The following is a 17,391-nucleotide window of genomic DNA, read 5'->3' as shown; positions in this document are numbered from 1 at the left end:
TTTGCTTAAAAGCACGCTCACAAAATATAAAGCTATTAGAAAGAATGTGTGTAAAAAACAGCAAACGTTCAAATGCAATGCTTATGATTTTGAAATGAAACTCTCTTGGTTGCTGGGGACTAAGTTCGATAGCCGATCAAGTGGACCCCCGAGTTTTATTTGGACTCGCCAGATCCTTTTCGGTTGACACGCTGTCAACACCTCAATTTCCTCGATTTCTTGCGGCTGTCAATCAAGGCGACGGAGAGCGTTTACCGGATCCAGCCAAATATGGCTTAAATGCAGAACCGCCGTTAGCTAAATTGCGCCTGAATGGGAATATCTGCACTTGGTGACGCTGTGTGGGGCCGAGAATGCAGACAGCAGTAATTGAATTACAGCCCGCCAACTGGATACCTCGGTCTGCATGCGATGACAATGACCCTTGCGCTGAGCATTCCATTACTTTTGGATCGGATCGGATTGGATCGCGTGCTCCCAGGTTTCCCAAGCCAAAAGGTTTTCCCTGGCTCACCTGTCACACTGGCTGAGCAATGCGCATGTGCGGCGGGAGTGACGTGGCATATAAAGCCATAGGCAAATGCCGCCGCCGTTTGAACGAGCGGAGAAATTGCTGAACATGCCTGGCATAGCTAACAAAAAGCTGAAAAAAAACGTAAAAAAAAAATGGTAAGTAAAAAAAATAGGAAGAAAAACTGTTGTCATATCCCAAGGTGCAGGCGTTGCCACTTTCGAATTCCTCATTAGATCGCCCAGCTAATTATCGTGGCCGGTAGGCGTGGCCGATTTTCGCTCACACCAAATTGCTGCCTCATGGCGGCCGTAATTGCAGCATCTATATGTATACCGGCAATTTTCAACTTATCGAGGTTATCCAACGAGGCACCTGACCATCAGCGCCGCCAGATCCACCAGCACCATCGCACCACTTGAACCTGTGCACCCACACGACGCTTGTGGATCGGAGCTGTCCTCGATTCTTTGTGGCCGACGAACGGGCGGGTTCACGACCCACATGGTTGGATCTACAGAATTGGCAAACGGCTAGCTGCTTTCTTGAATGACTCCAGCGCTTTTCCATCGGGCAGCGTTTATTTACATTAATCATTGGCGGCCGCTTGCGGAAATTTGCAAGTACGTGGTGCACCAGGTACTTCTCGGAAATGATTGCCTCTCAGCACACTTTTTTATGGCAGCTTTATGGAAGGTGGTTTACGGCCAAGAGGCCAGGATGCCGTGCCCAGTTAAAGTTGAAACGAAAGTTTCCCTCTTCCATTTTTCTTCGATTCTTTTTCGGGTGTTTGCGTGTGTGTGTGTGTGTCTCGTTTTTCTTTTTCACAACTCAATCATTCGGCGGTGGACCGGAAGGAAGCAGACGCCATTTTGCTGCTGCTTTTGTTGCTCGCTGTCTGCGCCATTTTGTTGTGGTTTTTGTCCAGTTTATGTAAGTTCATGTCTGCGAATTTGTAGCCATTGTTCGCGGTTAAAGTGAAAGTTGTGCTCCGCTTTAGAACGAGCTGACCAGCCAGAAATTCCGAATGCCTAATTGGGCTTAACGAGCTCAGCTCAAGGTGGGCGTTCACTTTGATATTAGGTTTGCAGAGAAAACAATTCTTGGATTACTTTCAAATTCAGTTCAATTGGTATTTTAATGGTAATTACTTGCTTATCACTACTACCCTGTATTCGATATCTTGTATAGTCCACTTAGAAAAAATAAATGTATACAGCTCATAATGAGAATCTTGTTGCATTTACTTATAATCGGATTCCTTACTTGAGGACTCCTTTCTTTATTATTTTCATCCATCAGAAAGCATGAAAGTCTTATGAAGTTGAGGTGCTTTATTTTTTGTGTGCACCAGTTGAAGTGAAATGGCCCAAAATTGCTGTATGAGTGGACCGCAACATGCCACTTAGCCCCCAACCAGAAATCAATGGCGAGTATATGGGTTGAGAATGGCCGCAAATTCCGGGCCAGATTCAGACAGTTAGAATGTCACCCACACAGAGGCAGGCAAACGCACACTCATGCACACTCCCCACCTGGGACTGCAATTGCAATCTGTTAACTTGTCCAACAAAGGCTGCCAGTGGCACTACCGAGGCCAAAAACAAAAATAAGGCAAAAGAGCCAAAACCAATGCCACTCATAGCCAACAATTGACAATAACAAGCAGGCGGCGTCCGCCCAATTTTCAACCCGAACCGTTGCAGCAGCAGCCACACAATTGGAGTTCCTCGATTGCCCGCTGTCCAAATATTGCCAGATCCCCGGATCCCCGGATCTCCGGATCCCCGGGAACACGGCGCATTGTTTGCTCGTTATTATGGAAGTGCCTCCTGATGGGAACCTGACCTGGGTTGGCCGATGGGCTGGGCAGAGCGGGTTCTTTTGTCTTTCGCCGCGCACATACCATAAATAAATCTCAATTAAACTGCAACCCCTTTTCATGCCGAAAAGGGGGCGTTTCCCATGGCCATGGACCGTCCTGGTAATCAATCAGCGGGCCAGGCTACCGGCTTGGATTTGAGCCAAGTTTCCTGGGATGTCACAGATGTCTCGGCGTTCACACCCCGACTCTCGACTTTTCGGCTGCCACTCTTTACTCTTTTCTATGCCACGCCATGCGGCACTTGCATGTTTATTATTTGGCCTGGCTTTTAGAAGCCGGTCCCGATCTGCAGACTGGACACAGTCCATACAAAGCAATGCTGGAACATTGCTGGCCGAAGTGCCAGAAGTGGCGGCAGGGGCTAAAAAAACCTGGCCAAGTCGCGACGACGTCACAGTCGTTAAGCGTGACTTTTGTTATTGTTGTTTGTTGCTTTTTGCATACCGTCGGAAAAATGGGTAAGAATTGGAAAGGGGCAGCGGGCTGGGGATTGGGGAATGGGGAACGGGAACGTAAACAAAAAGCCGAACTCTAAACTCGAAGTCGAAGCCACTCCACGAATAACCAAAGACAGAGAAGAAAGAAAAGTGACTTGTTTTAAAGATGTTGCAATCTAAATACCCTTTAAGTACAACGCAAAAAATTATATAAATAATATGTGGATTTTATTTCATTCGGCTAAAATTGTGTCGACATCAGCTGTGTGTAAGGAAAAAATGATACAGTTTTACAAAGCTGCTGTTGATTTTTACACAAGCCATGAAGGACATTTATCTTAACGATTTACTACTACTACTATTATTACTACTTTTTATGACTAATCGATTTCTAATTAATTCAGCAAATATTGTAAGGGAAATGTTTTATTCCTTAAAATTAACCAAGAGTGTTTTACAAATAAGTCTAGTTTTAGTAGTAGTAATACTTATTTGCATACCAATTTCCAAAAGAATTCCTAATGGCTTTTCGGATGAGGTTTCTTTCCGAGAACCCGAGTGATTGGAAGGAAAGTAGGGTCAATCCAATGCGGTTAGTAAGCTGAAATACCCGGACCCACTCGGTGGTTTCTGTTCTGTGGCACAAACGACAACGACGACCGGCCCGCTTCATTCAGTCTTTGGCGAGATTTTATCGTGTGCGGACGTGTTTGCGGCTGACTTGCGAACTTGAATCCGAATAGCAAATTCCGAGACCGAAACTCAAACCCCGCTCGTTACTCACGCGAATTTTAGATGCAGTTTTTCAGCGTTTGGCGCCACAACGAAAAGACTCTGAGACTTTGATTCGGTTACATTTACTTTAAATCACATCCAATAAGTGCCAACCACAAAACAAAAGTTCTTTAATATGAGTGCCACTTGGATGAGAACGGCAGCCTGGCTGCTGGGGTAAGTTCGAAGGTCTGGGGCGATTGGGGCTCCTTAGCTGCGTTTCAGAGTCCAGCGGACCCGATCCTTCACCGTCTGCGTGGCCACCTCTTCCCTGGCCACCGTATCCTTCGCTTCCTCCTCTTCGGTCTGGGTTCCTTGGTTTCTAAGGGGGAAATGGGGACCTTGTGAACTGGGCAGTCTGTGGCTGGACGTCTGAGTCACCTACCCGCTGGCCAATAGGTTCCTGCTGCGGTGCATGTGGAGACCACAGCGCTTGCACTTCAGCGTACAGTTCCACGAGGGACCGGCCAGAAGCCTCTTGCATTTGCTGACTCTGCGGACGGAGAGGCAGGGCTTTTAGTTGGGTGCTAAATCAGCTAGGATGAGACATTTTATTGTTATTTGTCTGGCAAAGTTCCACCAAAGGTGTCCCACAAGAAAAACGTCTACGAGGCTGTTTCTCTTCTTTAAAATGTGCTCGCCTCAAGACCACAAGCCTATTAAAAATTTCACGAAATGTCTTTACAAAATAAATAAATTGCATATTGGGCGTGGGAAACAGGAAACTGCAATAATGGAATTCCTAACATACATTGTTGCAAAATTCCAAACTTTAATTAGTTTTCCTAATTTCTGTGCTTGTATGTAAAGTTGGCCTTAGGTAAATGATTGTGACGTATGTAAAACTACTAAAATGAGATGAATACAGCTGGGCATTTTCGTTTTATTTTTTGTTACGGCCAATTGATTAATTCTGTAATTTGTTCTTTCGTTGAAAAAATCTGTGAGTCAAGAAAAACGAGCTGGTTCAAAATCAAAATGGGGTTCAATTTTTTCTACTTTTATTTCATACCTATTAGTCCCGTACTTCAATAGAACTTTCTTGAGCTCCGCTTCGGATAAGAGTTTTTCCTTCGGCAAGTTATCCCCGAATTGGTTTTCTGCGCAAGGAGTCAGTGGTTCCAATGTCGCCTCTCGGGGCAAATCCTCCTTCAGGCACTTGTTCTTTACCGAGAGAAGAGTCAAATCAGTCAGTTGGTTAACAGCATCCAGAACTTCGTTGTGAATGAGTTCGCTCTGGTTCTTGATGGAATCGTAGATGAGATACAAAGCATTGAGATGGGGCTTGATGAGCTCCTCCTCGTCGTCGCAAGTCTGAGTGTTCGAGTGCTGACAGTCTGTATCGGTTTGAACCACCGCACTGCTACAGTAAACACCCGTTTGGGTGCCCAGACAGTTCCTAACGAGTTTGGTCTGTGTGGCTCTACATTTGGCATTAACCTCCGCTTGAGTGGAGCAATTTTTGAAGATCTGCTGTTCTGTCTGGCTGCTCAACGATTGCTGGCCAGGATTCAATGTCTGCTGATCCCGGGAATGGGTCAGGATCAAGTCGGAGGTGTCCACCTGGGTGCTGATCCATTCCTGGTGTTTGGTTTGACTGGATGTGTTTTTTAGTTTTACTTCTGTTCCCACTGCTATCGTTGAAGTTTGCTGGATGGGTTTGTAAATCAACTGATCCTTGGGAATGGTTTCTAATAAATCGGAAGTGTCCACCTGGCAGCTGCTCCACTCCAGATGAGGCGTTTGACTGGAGGAATTTTCCACCATCACAGTGGAACCCTTATTGAACAGCGTGGCTTGAGTGAAACCATCCACACATTTCACTTGTGGTTTGAAATCAATAAATTCCTGTTCCTCCGTTTGACTTGCGGTGCTCTCCAACTTCATCTCTATTTTTGAGGTAACGTCTTTGTTCAGGAAGGTCTGAGTAGTTTTATCCTCGCAGGTTACTGATGGTTTAGGTCCAAGTCCTTTCCCACTACTCAACCTTCGCTTCACACAAAGTAGACGCTTTTGCAATTGGCTTCTCAAAGTGGGAGTTCGTCGAATTTTCCTCATGTGAGAGATGTGCAGCTCCCCATTTTGCAGCTCGTAGTGAACCACGTAACTTCGGGGTTAATATTGATTAATTACCAATGAACCTAAACCCTAAAACTGGACTCACCTTGCTTTCCCGCACTTAAATCTCTTGTGGCGACGAATAACTTCACCCGCGGGAATCATACTGCAAGTCTTCAGTAATTTCTTAAGATCAACGAACATTTTAATGTTTTTTCAACTGATCCTCTTCTGTTCACAACTATTATACAACTTATAATTTTGACAAGCCGTTCAAACAGTGCTAATATTCCTAAGAGATAAACTGATTTATATATCTGTGCGTTCATATTTTCAAAGGTGTTGTGATGTTCTCGTTTTTCCCGAATTTTCACACGAAACCCTTTGCGATACATTGTCTCGAAGGAACACGCAACCTCGTGTTGCTGCTGTTGCATGGGTTGTATGGCTGCGGGCTCCTTTGTGCTGGTAATTCATTAATAATTCAAAAATGCCGCATATGTTGGGGCCCAGGACGAGGACAACAGCAGCGGCGGCTACAAATAAAAAAAAAAAAGGGAGAAACAAAAATGCATTCACTTATTCTGCAATTTATCAATACCGAGTTAACATGAAAATGGCCACAAAAACCACAGCGCAGACACAGAGGACACAAAGGGAGTGGGAGCAACCCGCCCGGGGTGTTTGTTTGCCTTGCTTCGAATCGGAATCGGGATGTGGACGAGGACGAGGATGAGGATGAGGATGTGGCATGGACACAAGCATGGGATACGGTTTGGGTGCCCCAACTGCAGACGATGGCAGCATGTGGTGGCCACTGCTAAGTACGTGTTGATTTGGGCGCTTGCCATTGGGCTCCCATGGATTTGCTTGCAATCCACAAAATCGATTGGGCTCCCACTCCAGTCCAAGTCCATCAGCTCCTGACTGGCCTCTAATCCCGCCTGGAGGCACAGTTTCCTCGCTGTCTTCCACTCGAAATTTATGCAGCTTCTTCGGCTTCTAAGGTTCTTCATTCTTGTTTTTTTTTTTCGGTTTTAGTTTATTTTTGCATGCATTATATGTTCGGCAGCTTGGGGGCCGAGACTCGGCTCAGAATGCCGGGCACGTCGGCTGGCCTTCGGTTACATTTATTGCATAAAGCCCAGCCAATTTCCATGATAATTTGTAACGAGCGCAAGACCGCCAACGGGCTGCAATAGAAATAGTACTGTATCTTGTGGATATGTGGAACCCCACCGCTTAGTCGGTCAATAGCATTTCGCTTGACAAAGTCGACGAGGAGAAGGAGCTTAGATGGAAGACCTTAAGACCTGCTGAAAGTCCAGCAATATAATCGCAAAATGTGGCATTTAAAAGGCAAGGTATCGGTGATTGCAACACCCCCTGGGAGATGGATGCATGTTGCTGGCTCTAATGCTCCCATGCCTCTAGAGTTTCCCAGCTCCAGAACGTTTGATATCCGCACTTGCCCCCCTTCCCCCTTTGCCGCTTTTCCCTGTAATTGTACGTGCCTATTTGCATTTTTATCTGCTTTGTTTTCCGCTTTCTTCCTTATTATTACTTGACACTCGAGCAACAGCGAGTAGTGGTTTCAGTTTCACAGGGGGTTAAAACATCTATTTAAAGTTGGGACCCCCCCAGCCCAAATGGAGAATAAAAAACGGAACGGAACCGGCTTGAAATGAAGACCTCGGGCCATCTCACCTGTCAAAGCGAGTGCCGCCAAAATGACCCTGAACCTGAACCCTTGGACCTGGGGTCCAATCAAAAACCGCAGGCAGCCTAATCCCTTACAGAATTTCGCATATAAAACGAGCAATCCTAGGGCATAAAAACGAAGGCCATAAAAGCTGTTTCGACTCCGCAGGTTCTACTGCCTCCTCTGCCTGGTTGCGATGGCACATGGAGTTAGTAATTCAGGAGCGGCAACAGTGCCAGTTTTGGCCAAGGATGTGGTCCACATGCACAAGACCAAGAGGCTGGACAGACGATCGGGATCGGGAGTGGCAGCGGCAGCGGCAGCGGGAACAGGAACGGGAGCGGGTCCTCTGACGGCCATCAAACAGCCCAAACAACTGGCCAGAAGCGCTCACGGACTCAACAAGAAGCTGCTCAGGTGAGTTGGCACACTGGCGAAAAACAGAACCATAAATCACTAGTTTTAAAAGAAATATCCTGTAATCACTTCGTGTTTTTTAATAGCTTCCATAAAAAGAATAGCCCATACTCCCCTTGTACTTATTATTTATATGCTCATCATTTAATTCTCCTCTTAGCATTACGGTGCCAAAGTAAACATTTCATCATAAAAGCCACTTATAATTTTTAATGTATTTTCTATGAAGTATATTTATTTCCATTATCTTTGTAAGCTGTAACACTTCGCTCTCAGTGCGCGTATGTTCTAACTAAAATTAAGCCATAACTCACTGTCGTAATTAAGCTGTCTTATTAAGTAATCATAGGGACGTAAAAAACTGTATAGGTAACTCTTGGACGTGTGACAAGTAGTTACGCTTCTTTGGGAATTTGAATAATACCCGGCGATTAAGGCTATATTTTTCTCACTGCCGAACAAGACAGGCGAGCTAAGTACAGACCTCCCATTTTGGGTTTAATTAAAGTCCCGTGTCTGGTGCAACTCAGCCACCCATAAATTATGTAATGAAATATTTATGGAAAACGCTTACTACGTTCGCCAGACACTCTGTCCGGCAGAACAGAACAGAACAGAACAGAATTTCCCCCTCTGGCGAATACCATCAAAAACAAACTCTTTTCGGTCGTTGCAGCCAAATGGGCTTCATGAAGGTGAAGGCGCCCAACAGCCACAACAGGAAGCGTTTGGCGGTTGAGTCACGACGCCATTCCTCGCGCGATGATTCACACATGTTCATCATCAAATTGCCGCCAAATATGCACTACTATGCAGGACCCGCTGCGAAGAATTCCCTCGGGGATCACAGGGACAAGTCGGGTGGTGGCAAGAGCAACACTAACGCACCCAACAAGATGACAGTGGCAGCAACATCGGCGGACGCACGAGCAACATCAAGCATTTCAGCAGCAGCCGCAGCAGCAGCAGCAGCAACAACATCGCTTTCTGAGGCGTCGGCGTTGAAAGCTAACGGGAAAAAGGTAAACGGGATTCCATTAGGTTACACCATAGACACACACAATGGTCGGCGACGGCCCCTTCTGGCCATGGCTGCTCAAACTGGCTCTCATCCAAGTCTAGCGATCTGGCCAGGTTTGGACCTAGACCGCGATAAACATCGCCGCGCATGCGCATAAAACAAATTGCAAAACAGTCAGAAGACTCAACATCCACTGAATCCAGAGAATCCAGAGAAGCACCCAAGACGAAGTGGAAGTGGAAGCGAAATGGATTACCCATTTGGTTCGATGGCAGAGCAGACTTGGCAACAGACTTGGCCAACAGAACATGCCACTTGGCTGCCGGTTGCAGCTTGCTATTTTTATGCGTGTTACCCCCAATGCCCCGAAATGGGTATATTGGGCCCGGCTGGCTGCACTATAAATAGCTTCTTCTGTAGGGTCAGCGAAGGCAGTGGGTATCTGGAAGTCCAGAGAGATCCATGAACCCAATAACATACAGCATTCCTGGCTGTAATACATGGCCTTTGTGAAGCCGAGGCGCTGAATTAATGCGGCAAGTGTCAATGTCAGTGGATGTCGGACAGGCACTGGCACGAAAATTATTACGCTCTCACGACTGAACCAGAAATTAATATGCAGGCCATTAACCAAGTCCGAGCTTCAATTAAAAATGCAATTTGTTTTTAGCCCGCTGCAGTGGGCCCGCTAGATGAAGTGGGCCTGCGTACGCCTGGTATTCCTGATTTAGACGCCAGAGCACGGCTGATTTATGGGACGCCAGTCGCGGTCTACGGGTAATGTTGTCTAATCAGTGCGCTTTCAATTGCAGGTCTCGTTTCCCTTCAGCTCGAACGGTCGCCCCGGTCGCATCTACCACTGGAACCTGCCCGTCCTCAAGGAGGCTCTCGCCAAGAAGCCCCACTTCGCCCATGTCTCGGCGGCGGACCGCAACCGGCTGTTGGACATCCAGAGTGTGCCCACGTGGCGCCAGCCCTGGGAAAACGAGACAATCGAGAAGAGCTTCAGTGCCGGCGGGGGAAAGGCCAAGTACCGGAAGTCCTTGAAGCCCAAGTCACCCACATACTACGCACCCTCCCAGGCGGTCAGCAAGCAGAGTTTCCACAAGTACTTCGCCGGGAACGGGAAGCCGAAGGGCTTCTACGTCATCAAGGAGCACCAGAGCAAGCCGCAGTTCTACCAGAACATCATATCGTAATACGGTTGTACTTAGCCCCTTAAATACCCTCAAAAGACTGCGGTGCCGGGCGTTCTGTTTTCAATCCTTCTAGCAAGGGGACTTCCCCTCTTCCGTCCAGTTTCCAGCTTGGAATCCTTTTCCGACTACATCTGAGCTCTTCGCCAACTGTCCAACAGTTGTGAGCGGCAAAGTCTATTTTTATAAAACGGCAATGAATACAATAACAGATGGGCTGGTCCAAGGAGGGAGTAGCCAACATCAATCAATGGTCAACCATATCAGCACAGAAGGGGTCAGTTTATTTTTAGTTTAACGTATTAAAAATTCTTATCTCAGTCAGATCAAAATATTTTTCAAGTACAGCTAAAGCTCTCTATGATCCCTTAGAAAGTTTTTATTCGTCTTGACAAATCAAATCCTAAAGAAGAACTATATATTTTCTTGGGCGTTATTAAATGACACCCAACTTTAAAGTATTTTGAATTGACTACAAGACATATCGGTTCGATCGGAAAACTAAAACCTATAAAGGACGTCCTCCGAAAGACCAGCCCAAACTGCATTTAGCTAAGCAACTACGGCAAGCAATAAATTATGGCATAATCAAGCTAGGTTTAAGTGCATGAACGATTTTGTTTTGATAAATAAATATTGACTGATTTTTAAATGCGAATCCCTTCAGGTGACTGGCAGTCAGACAAAGAGCCAAAAGGGGGCGGAACTGTCTGCTGCGAGTTTATTGACTTGGACAAAGGTAAATTTCGAGTCGGTGGAATGGGAAAAGGTGAGTGTCTGGCGAATTTGGCTGCTGTCACGACAGCGACACAAGCCAAGTTCTTTGGTTGCCCAGGCAGCGGAACACTCTTAAAAAAAACGAAAAAAGAACCCAACAAAAATCGAGCTAATTATATAAGAAGCTATAGTCCGGGCGTGTTCTGACTAAACCCTATGGGAAGATTGAAGATTGGGCCGCCAAACGGAAGCGGGAGCGTGCGCATGCGCAGTTTCTCATTCGGCAGATAATGCCGCAGACAGAGAGATTCAGATACATATTTATAAGACAGCGCCAAGTCGCCATAAGTAACAGCCCCATAATGACAAAAAATCGGGCAGACAGACGGCGCACCTCCAAACTGCCGCATAAATAATGTTGTATGTTCTTCCTTCTTAATTTCGCTTTTCTCGTTTGTATTTTTGCTTGGTTGCTTTTTTTTTTGGCGACTCTGGCGCATAATTGTTTTTGCAGCTTATGTCTTCCCGATTCTAAGGCTGCTGACTCACGAGCGTTGAACTTTTCACCCGTATCCGTGGCATATTGAGTGCGCGCGGCTTAAGTAGATTTAATGACTTGTAGTTTCGCTGGCAAAGAGCCAGGCGAATGAGACGTAAATCACTTTTATGACAAATGCCTTCAACTGCCGCCGAGATTTGAGGACTGGACTCCCATTGATTTTTTATGGCCGTCATCAGGGAACATGGGAGGCTTTGCAGATAACCGTTCTGGCAATCAAATGTCGGATAACATTCGTTTTGGCCAATGTGCAACAAATGCCGGGCTATCGCTGTCGCAGTCGTTGCCACTTGTTAACGCCATTTCCGCCTGTCATATCAGAATAATTATCTCAAAGTGTTGGTCGAGCCGAGAGTCCTAGTCCAAACTCAACACAACTCAACCCAATACAGTGCAGACCAACCCAAACCAAGCCAAACCGATCTGGAACACGATCTACGACTCTCGTTTGCGTGCGCGGCAGTTTGGCGGGCTATCTGCAACTACTGGACAACTCGATCTGCAGAACAAGTTATTCACGCAATCTTGATTGCAATTATGTAATTCGAAATTCTTACTAATTAAGCAAACATTTCGCCTAATCGTATTTGCATTGCACTCCAGACATTAACAACTGGAATCAAGAGCAGGCGCAAATTGACAGAGCTATTAAAGAAACTGTAAAAGTTAAATCGATCAATTCATTTCGACCCGAGATGGAATTTTTATAGCGCATAACTTTGTCAAATCAGCTTCCAGAACTCCAAAAATTTTTATCAGATCACAGTAACATTACCTTTATAAATTTGTGATGAATTTTTCAGATCGGTGATGGTCCATTTTTGACCCCTGTTCATGTCAGATTTTTCCTAGTTTTCCATGAATCGCAAAAAGAGACCCAAATCAGCATTTGGCATTTCATGTCATTATCACTGTCACTCTTATATTTTTTAAATTGTTTATAAATTTATAAAAAATGTTCATCTACAAAACTTAAAATTCCCGCCAAGACACTATTGTAAACCAAAGTGACCGGAGCATAACAAAGGTTATTTTATTATGGGTTGGGTATCAGCCACACTGTCGCAAGCATCATTGAAAAATAAACATAAAACACATGGCACATAGCTCCAAGTTGAGGGATCTCATCCTGAACACCCGTGTACCTCTGATCCTTGAACAGTTCCCGCTGGAATGGGAGTGCTTTGATGGTTCGCTGCACGATTGGTGTGACTGGTTTGATCATGAGGCCAGCGACCCGCCGACCTTTGAGCTGATGTCCTTAGCGGACACCAGGACACCGCAATGGGAGCGAAAGAGAACGAGAGCCACCCATCTTAGCATGCAACAGTTTTTGCGGGAATATGGCGTCCTAGAGGAAGATCACACACACTGGGCGGCTTACCAGTACAAGAGAGCCCACGAAATTCCTGCCAGTTGCTTAAAGGGCATCGATTTCTCCTGCTTCGGCTTTCCGGAGCACGGCAATGACTTTAGCCTCTGGCTGGGATCGGAGCAAGCCAACACGCCATGTCATTATGACACCTTTGGCGTCAACATCGTAGTGCAAGTTTTCGGCTGCAAGTCCTGGCTGCTTTTCCCTCCGGAAACACCTTTACAGAGCACTAGAGTTCCATACGAGGAGTCCAGTGTGTACTGCCTGGATAACTTTTATGCGCCGGATCCGGAGAAGATGCAGCACTATGAAGAACTTGGCCGAGAGGCCTACCATTGCAATCTGCAGGCCGGCGATGTGCTGGTAGTTCCTCGTCACTGGTGGCACTACGTAGAGGCCATGTCCACATCGCTGAGTGTTAACTATTGGGTGCCGCTCAAGGTGGACATGGATCTGGCTCTGGACGAGTTCCTGGTCAAACACATCGTCGAGAGCTTTGTCAAAGGTGAAAACGATGAGATGAAGCAGTATTTGCTCAATCCCAATCAACTGAATGACATCTCAGACAAACCCAGCGAACTTTTTGCTCAGTTTGAGGCGGCAGTGCAGAATATGGAGAGCGGGCAGAGCAATCGAAAGCTTTGGGAAACCGATTACATTAGCCAAAAGAATTGTGAAAGCCTACTGATAAGCATTAGCCACTCTGTGCGTCCCTTGAAGGTGATGCCCCCAGAGGAGTACAAGCTTCTGTTGCAGAACAACTCCAAAAGGTTCCAGACTGCTAGCACTCCCTTAGAACCAACTCCCATTAGCTCCACCTGGGAACTCTTAGTGAGCAGCATGTGTGCTCCGCGGGTGATTGCCGGAATGAAGCGGGAGTTCTTCCGAAGACTGCGACAAAGTAACACAACATAATTTTAGAGACAGAACTTTGTTTACTGTGATACGTGATAATATTGTTGCATATATGAGATTAAAATCCAATAAGCCATCAACATGTATGATACAATTTCTAAACAGAACCAGAACACGGAGCATTAAATGCCGAATACCATCCATCTCGCCTCTCCACCATCCAGACTCATCTGAGGCTCTGCCATGCGATTGACCCTTGGGCGGAACATGCTGTGCACATGTGGACATGAACTTGCTAGGCTAGTGGGTCGTTTACCAGCCCGGTGGCTTCTGGTTGGGATAGCCGCCCTGCTGGTTAGCATAGCTGCCGGGATAGGTGCCATAGTGACCGGGTGGAGGTCCCTGCGGGAACCCCTGGTACTGATAATCTGCAGGAGAGTTTTAAGCATTAGTTGGAAGTACATAAGGGAAGTTGTGGCGTAAAACTTACTGCCAGGATACGGCAAGGTGGCGTACGGATTAAAGCTCTGCGGCATGGGCGCGGGCACGTAGGCTGGATAGGGCATACCGGGCTGGGCTCCGTAGGGAACTGGCATACCATGCACCTGGGCCGGATACGGAATGTTGGCCGCCGGTGCCGCTGGCTGCACACTGGGTGCGGAGCCAGGTGTAATATCTATACGGGGAAAAACCGACTGTTTGCAATAAGTTTTTACATAAGTTATATGACTTCTCCTACCGCTGCCACTACCCGAAGTGGAGGCAAAGTGCGAGGGCAGTGCCGGAGTGGCGGGACAAGCCTGGCGACTGGACTCTGTGGTCAGATCCTTGAGCAACTCCTCCTTCTCCGTTTTTCGGGCGAACACAAAGTCGCTGATCTTGTTCTGGAACACGACCAGCAACTGGGTGAGGTCGTTGTAGAACTTGGTGCCCTCCTGTAGGTTTCCGGTAAGCTCTATGTAGCTATCGTAAGCGGTGGCCAGTTCCTGGTACAAAGTGTCCCGCGAACTGCCGCAGCTTCCCGTCTCGGAGACAAAGTCACCGTGGGCGCTCTGAATATCGGCAACCAAAGACTGCTGACGGCCAACACTTTCACGCACCTGCTGCTGCAGGGGATTGAGCACCTGGCCAATTCGAGCCAACGATAGGGCAGGCTCATCGATAGCCCCATCCTTCTGCAGAGCGATCAAGAACTCGTCCTTCATGTCAAACGTGGCTCCCTTCAGCTCCGACTCGATGGCCTCGCGTTCTGCCTTGATGGTCTCCACATCGTCCATCAGTTTCTTAAGGCGCTGCACGCTGGAGCAATTGGGATCCACACTGCCGCTGGCCGAGGGAAGGGATTGCTGGATTTGATCGGGAGGCAAGGACAACAGTTGGATGCCCTTCTGATTGGCCTCGAACTTTTGACGAACCACTTTGTCGGCTTCGATGGCATTGGTGATGACCTCGCGGTACTTCTTCGCGTTTGTTCGGAACACCTCCGTCAACTTATCGGATCCAAGGCGAGTCCAGCGCTCCTTGAACTGTGCCCTTAACTGGTTATCAGAATCTCTTTCTTCGTCCAACAAACGCTCGGTCTCGTCTAAAATCTCGCGGTTGCGGCTCAGTAGCTCAGGAAGATCCTTGAGCAAAGACTGAATGTTTTCAATCCCGCCCTTTTGACGAACCTCAGTGGCCTTATCTTTAAGAGACGGTGGAAGTCCACTGTTGCCATCAGCTGTTTCCACAGCAGCAGGTAAATTCAAACTGGCCAGCACGGCGTTCAAGGTCTGCGTGGATTCACGCAGCTTCATAATTTCCACATTCACGATCTCGTTGCGACGCATATCGGAGGCAGTCAAAGCGCGATGCAGCTCAACGGGCACCAGGCTGGTGAAGATGTCCTTAAAGTTTGCCGCCATTGGCACACCGATGGGTAGAGGTTTAGCCAACTGAGCTTTGCCTGGGGAAGCCAAAGTACTTATATCGGGAATAATTTCGTTGTAGATGAACTCGTTGTCCTTGGTGGACTCAGCCAGATTGCGTTTGGCGCGGCTAAAGTATTCGTCCAAATAGGTTTCGTTTCCGCCACGCGACTGAGCCGCCTTGAAAAGATCAATGGCATTTCGCAAGCGTGAGATTTCCTCGCCGATTTTCTTGGAGGCGCGGCATACGAGACTCTGGTACAACTGGGTGAGGGCATGGAAACCGGCCTGCTTTCCAGCCACAGTGGGTATCCACTCCTTCTCCCACAAACTGCGCACCGACTCCTTTTGCATGGCACGGAGAACATCAGCATAGAACTCCTCCGCCTGACAACACAGCTTCGCGATGATCTGGTCCTTCATGTTGTCTGTAAGAGATACACATTATGGTTATGCGCCAGATTTATGTAGAATAACATCATCATGTTTTAAATTTATTAAAATGAACTGGCTTTGTGATTGAAATGTTATCTTTCACTTGCATTTATGAATCATGCCAAGATTCGTTATCAAGTAACAAATATAGGAAGTGAAAAGGTAAATAAACTCTTGAAATAGCCTTTTCATAAAACATTTATAGGCCATTTATGGTTGCGGGGCCTATCAAAATTAAAATTGTTATGTTTTAAAATATCTGTGCATATAACAATGACTTCTATAAAGATGATAAAATAGTTTTATCGCCAAATGTAAATAAGGGAAATTAGCACACAGATAAGGCTGTCATTTTGTGGTTTTGATTTTTGATATTGTGATTACTTTCTACCTACCTTTAATGGCCTTTAGGATGAACACCTCTTGAGCCTGGGCGACCATCAAAGCTTGGAGTACGGTGAGAGTATCCTGGCTGAGGTCGGGCGTGGGCTCTGATGGCACCGCCGCCGGCGTGGCTCCCTTTAGATACTGGAAGATGCCCGCGCTTTGTTGCAGCAGCTTGATGGCCAGTTTGAGGCCCTCATCCGAATCCAACGGCTGGTTCGCAGCGATGCTGCTTTGCAAGGCGGCAATGTTGAACAGGACACATACCTTCTCGTATAGCAGGGAGGTGTGTGCTGTTAAAGATTGATTACAAGTTTAATGATGAAATTCTTTAGGCAACGGATGAATCACTCACTTAGACTGATTTTGCCGCCGAAAATGGAGCCCTTGTCGAAAGCATCCTTCCATTTAAAGGGTATCTGCAGTTCGCTTACAGATATTTTTGTTTCCAGAGCACAAATCTGGTCATAATAGCTGCGAATGAAAGCGAGGAAACAATACCCGGAGGCGAATAATTCCCATTAGTAAACGACTACGTCATCCGATAGGTTGTTTATGTCTGACCGCCGCACAAATACAGAAGCACCAGGTGGAATGGGTGTGATTAGCACCGACTTTTCTGCGGGTGACTCATCTGGAGATCCCCGAGAAAAGGCTACAAAGGGTCCGGAAAATACTCACGCATAAACAATCTCAAGTGAAGCCTCGTACTTCTCGAAGAATTTCCAAATTGCCGTATTGCGTTGTTTCGAAAACTCATTTACGGCCTCTGCATATTTCGACTTCTCCTCCTCCGTTGCTCCATTGTAGGTGCTCTGGATAAGATTGTTCAGCGGCTTGACCACATCTACTTCCGACGGCTTCTTCAGCGGCACGCCCAGAAACTTCGACATCTTTTCCGGTTCTGAGGAGTTTGCTATTTGTCTGATTCTGATTCCGAATGATATTAATTAACCGTCTGTCGCTTTATTCGAACTCCGCTTTCCTCTCTCTTTCCACCAACAGCTGGCCAGCGATGATAAACCGTCGATTGTATCGCCAGTGTTGCCAGAATACCATGGTCTGGATTAAATTGGGGAAAAAAATATTCAGAAAAAGCAAAAAAAAATTAAATTTAGAACTGTCGTTCTTTATTTTCCTTTTCCAAGGATAATGCAC

The 17,391-nt window shown here is 46.7% G+C and overlaps 4 protein-coding genes across 5 annotated transcripts; 2 read left to right on the top strand and 2 right to left on the bottom strand.

The window, feature by feature from the left end:
* Positions 1-3,523: 3,523 nt before the first annotated feature.
* On the top strand, positions 3,524-10,653 carry LOC108095948. Its single transcript, XM_017197286.1, has 4 exons — positions 3,524-3,784; positions 7,536-7,784; positions 8,461-8,806; positions 9,618-10,653. The coding sequence occupies exons 1-4, from the start codon at positions 3,744-3,746 to the stop codon at positions 10,002-10,004; spliced, it is 1,023 nt and encodes a 340-aa protein (XP_017052775.1). The 5' UTR covers positions 3,524-3,743; the 3' UTR covers positions 10,005-10,653.
* LOC108095947 lies at positions 3,675-5,986 on the bottom strand. Of its 2 annotated transcripts, XM_017197284.1 has the most exons (4): positions 5,772-5,984; positions 4,620-5,714; positions 3,993-4,100; positions 3,675-3,929 (listed from the first exon to the last, which is right to left on the bottom strand). In XM_017197284.1, the coding sequence occupies exons 1-4, from the start codon at positions 5,867-5,869 to the stop codon at positions 3,818-3,820; spliced, it is 1,413 nt and encodes a 470-aa protein (XP_017052773.1). In that variant the 5' UTR covers positions 5,870-5,984; the 3' UTR covers positions 3,675-3,817. The 2 variants fall into 2 exon arrangements, with proteins under 2 accessions (XP_017052773.1, XP_017052774.1); XM_017197285.1 differs by lacking the exons at positions 3,675-3,929; positions 3,993-4,100 and adding an exon at positions 4,471-4,548 and having other exon boundaries at positions 5,772-5,986.
* A 1,659-nt stretch (positions 10,654-12,312) lies between the features above and the next one.
* LOC108095805 (lysine-specific demethylase 8) lies at positions 12,313-13,647 on the top strand. The gene has a single exon (XM_017197074.2). It carries the CDS (start codon positions 12,374-12,376, stop codon positions 13,565-13,567), a length of 1,194 nt encoding a protein of 397 aa, XP_017052563.1. The 5' UTR covers positions 12,313-12,373; the 3' UTR covers positions 13,568-13,647.
* On the bottom strand, positions 13,568-17,255 carry LOC108095804 (programmed cell death 6-interacting protein). The gene is made up of 6 exons (XM_017197073.2): positions 16,915-17,255; positions 16,589-16,707; positions 16,245-16,526; positions 14,247-15,842; positions 13,998-14,183; positions 13,568-13,935 (listed from the first exon to the last, which is right to left on the bottom strand). The coding sequence occupies exons 1-6, from the start codon at positions 17,124-17,126 to the stop codon at positions 13,820-13,822; spliced, it is 2,511 nt and encodes an 836-aa protein (XP_017052562.1). The 5' UTR covers positions 17,127-17,255; the 3' UTR covers positions 13,568-13,819.
* Between the last annotated feature and the right edge of the window lie 136 nt (positions 17,256-17,391).

This window comes from Drosophila ficusphila, unplaced genomic scaffold, assembly GCF_018152265.1.
Source record: "Drosophila ficusphila isolate 14025-0441.05 unplaced genomic scaffold, ASM1815226v1 contig_791, whole genome shotgun sequence".
In the NCBI taxonomy this organism is placed as follows: domain Eukaryota; kingdom Metazoa; phylum Arthropoda; class Insecta; order Diptera; family Drosophilidae; genus Drosophila; species Drosophila ficusphila.
This window is presented reverse-complemented; position numbering and strand designations above follow the sequence as displayed.

Coding starts and splice junctions, on each gene's coding strand:
- LOC108095948 (XM_017197286.1), top strand. CDS start 3,744: ATGAGTGCCACTTGGATGAGAACGGCAGCCTGGCTGCTGGG. Junction 3,785..7,535: donor ACGGCAGCCTGGCTGCTGGG/GTAAGTTCGAAG, acceptor TCGACTCCGCAG/GTTCTACTGCCTCCTCTGCC. Junction 8,807..9,617: donor TGAAAGCTAACGGGAAAAAG/GTAAACGGGATT, acceptor TTTCAATTGCAG/GTCTCGTTTCCCTTCAGCTC.
- LOC108095947 (XM_017197284.1), bottom strand. CDS start 5,869: ATGTTCGTTGATCTTAAGAAATTACTGAAGACTTGCAGTATGATTCCC. Junction 4,101..4,619: donor TTGAAGTACGGGACTAATAG/GTATGAAATAAA, acceptor CTCCGTCCGCAG/AGTCAGCAAATGCAAGAGGC. Junction 3,930..3,992: donor AGGAACCTATTGGCCAGCGG/GTAGGTGACTCA, acceptor TTTCCCCCTTAG/AAACCAAGGAACCCAGACCG.
- LOC108095805 (XM_017197074.2), top strand. CDS start 12,374: ATGGCACATAGCTCCAAGTTGAGGGATCTCATCCTGAACACCCGTGTA.
- LOC108095804 (XM_017197073.2), bottom strand. CDS start 17,126: ATGTCGAAGTTTCTGGGCGTGCCGCTGAAGAAGCCGTCGGAAGTAGAT. Junction 16,708..16,914: donor TCACTTGAGATTGTTTATGC/GTGAGTATTTTC, acceptor TTTCATTCGCAG/CTATTATGACCAGATTTGTG. Junction 13,936..13,997: donor CACCTTGCCGTATCCTGGCA/GTAAGTTTTACG, acceptor ACTCTCCTGCAG/ATTATCAGTACCAGGGGTTC.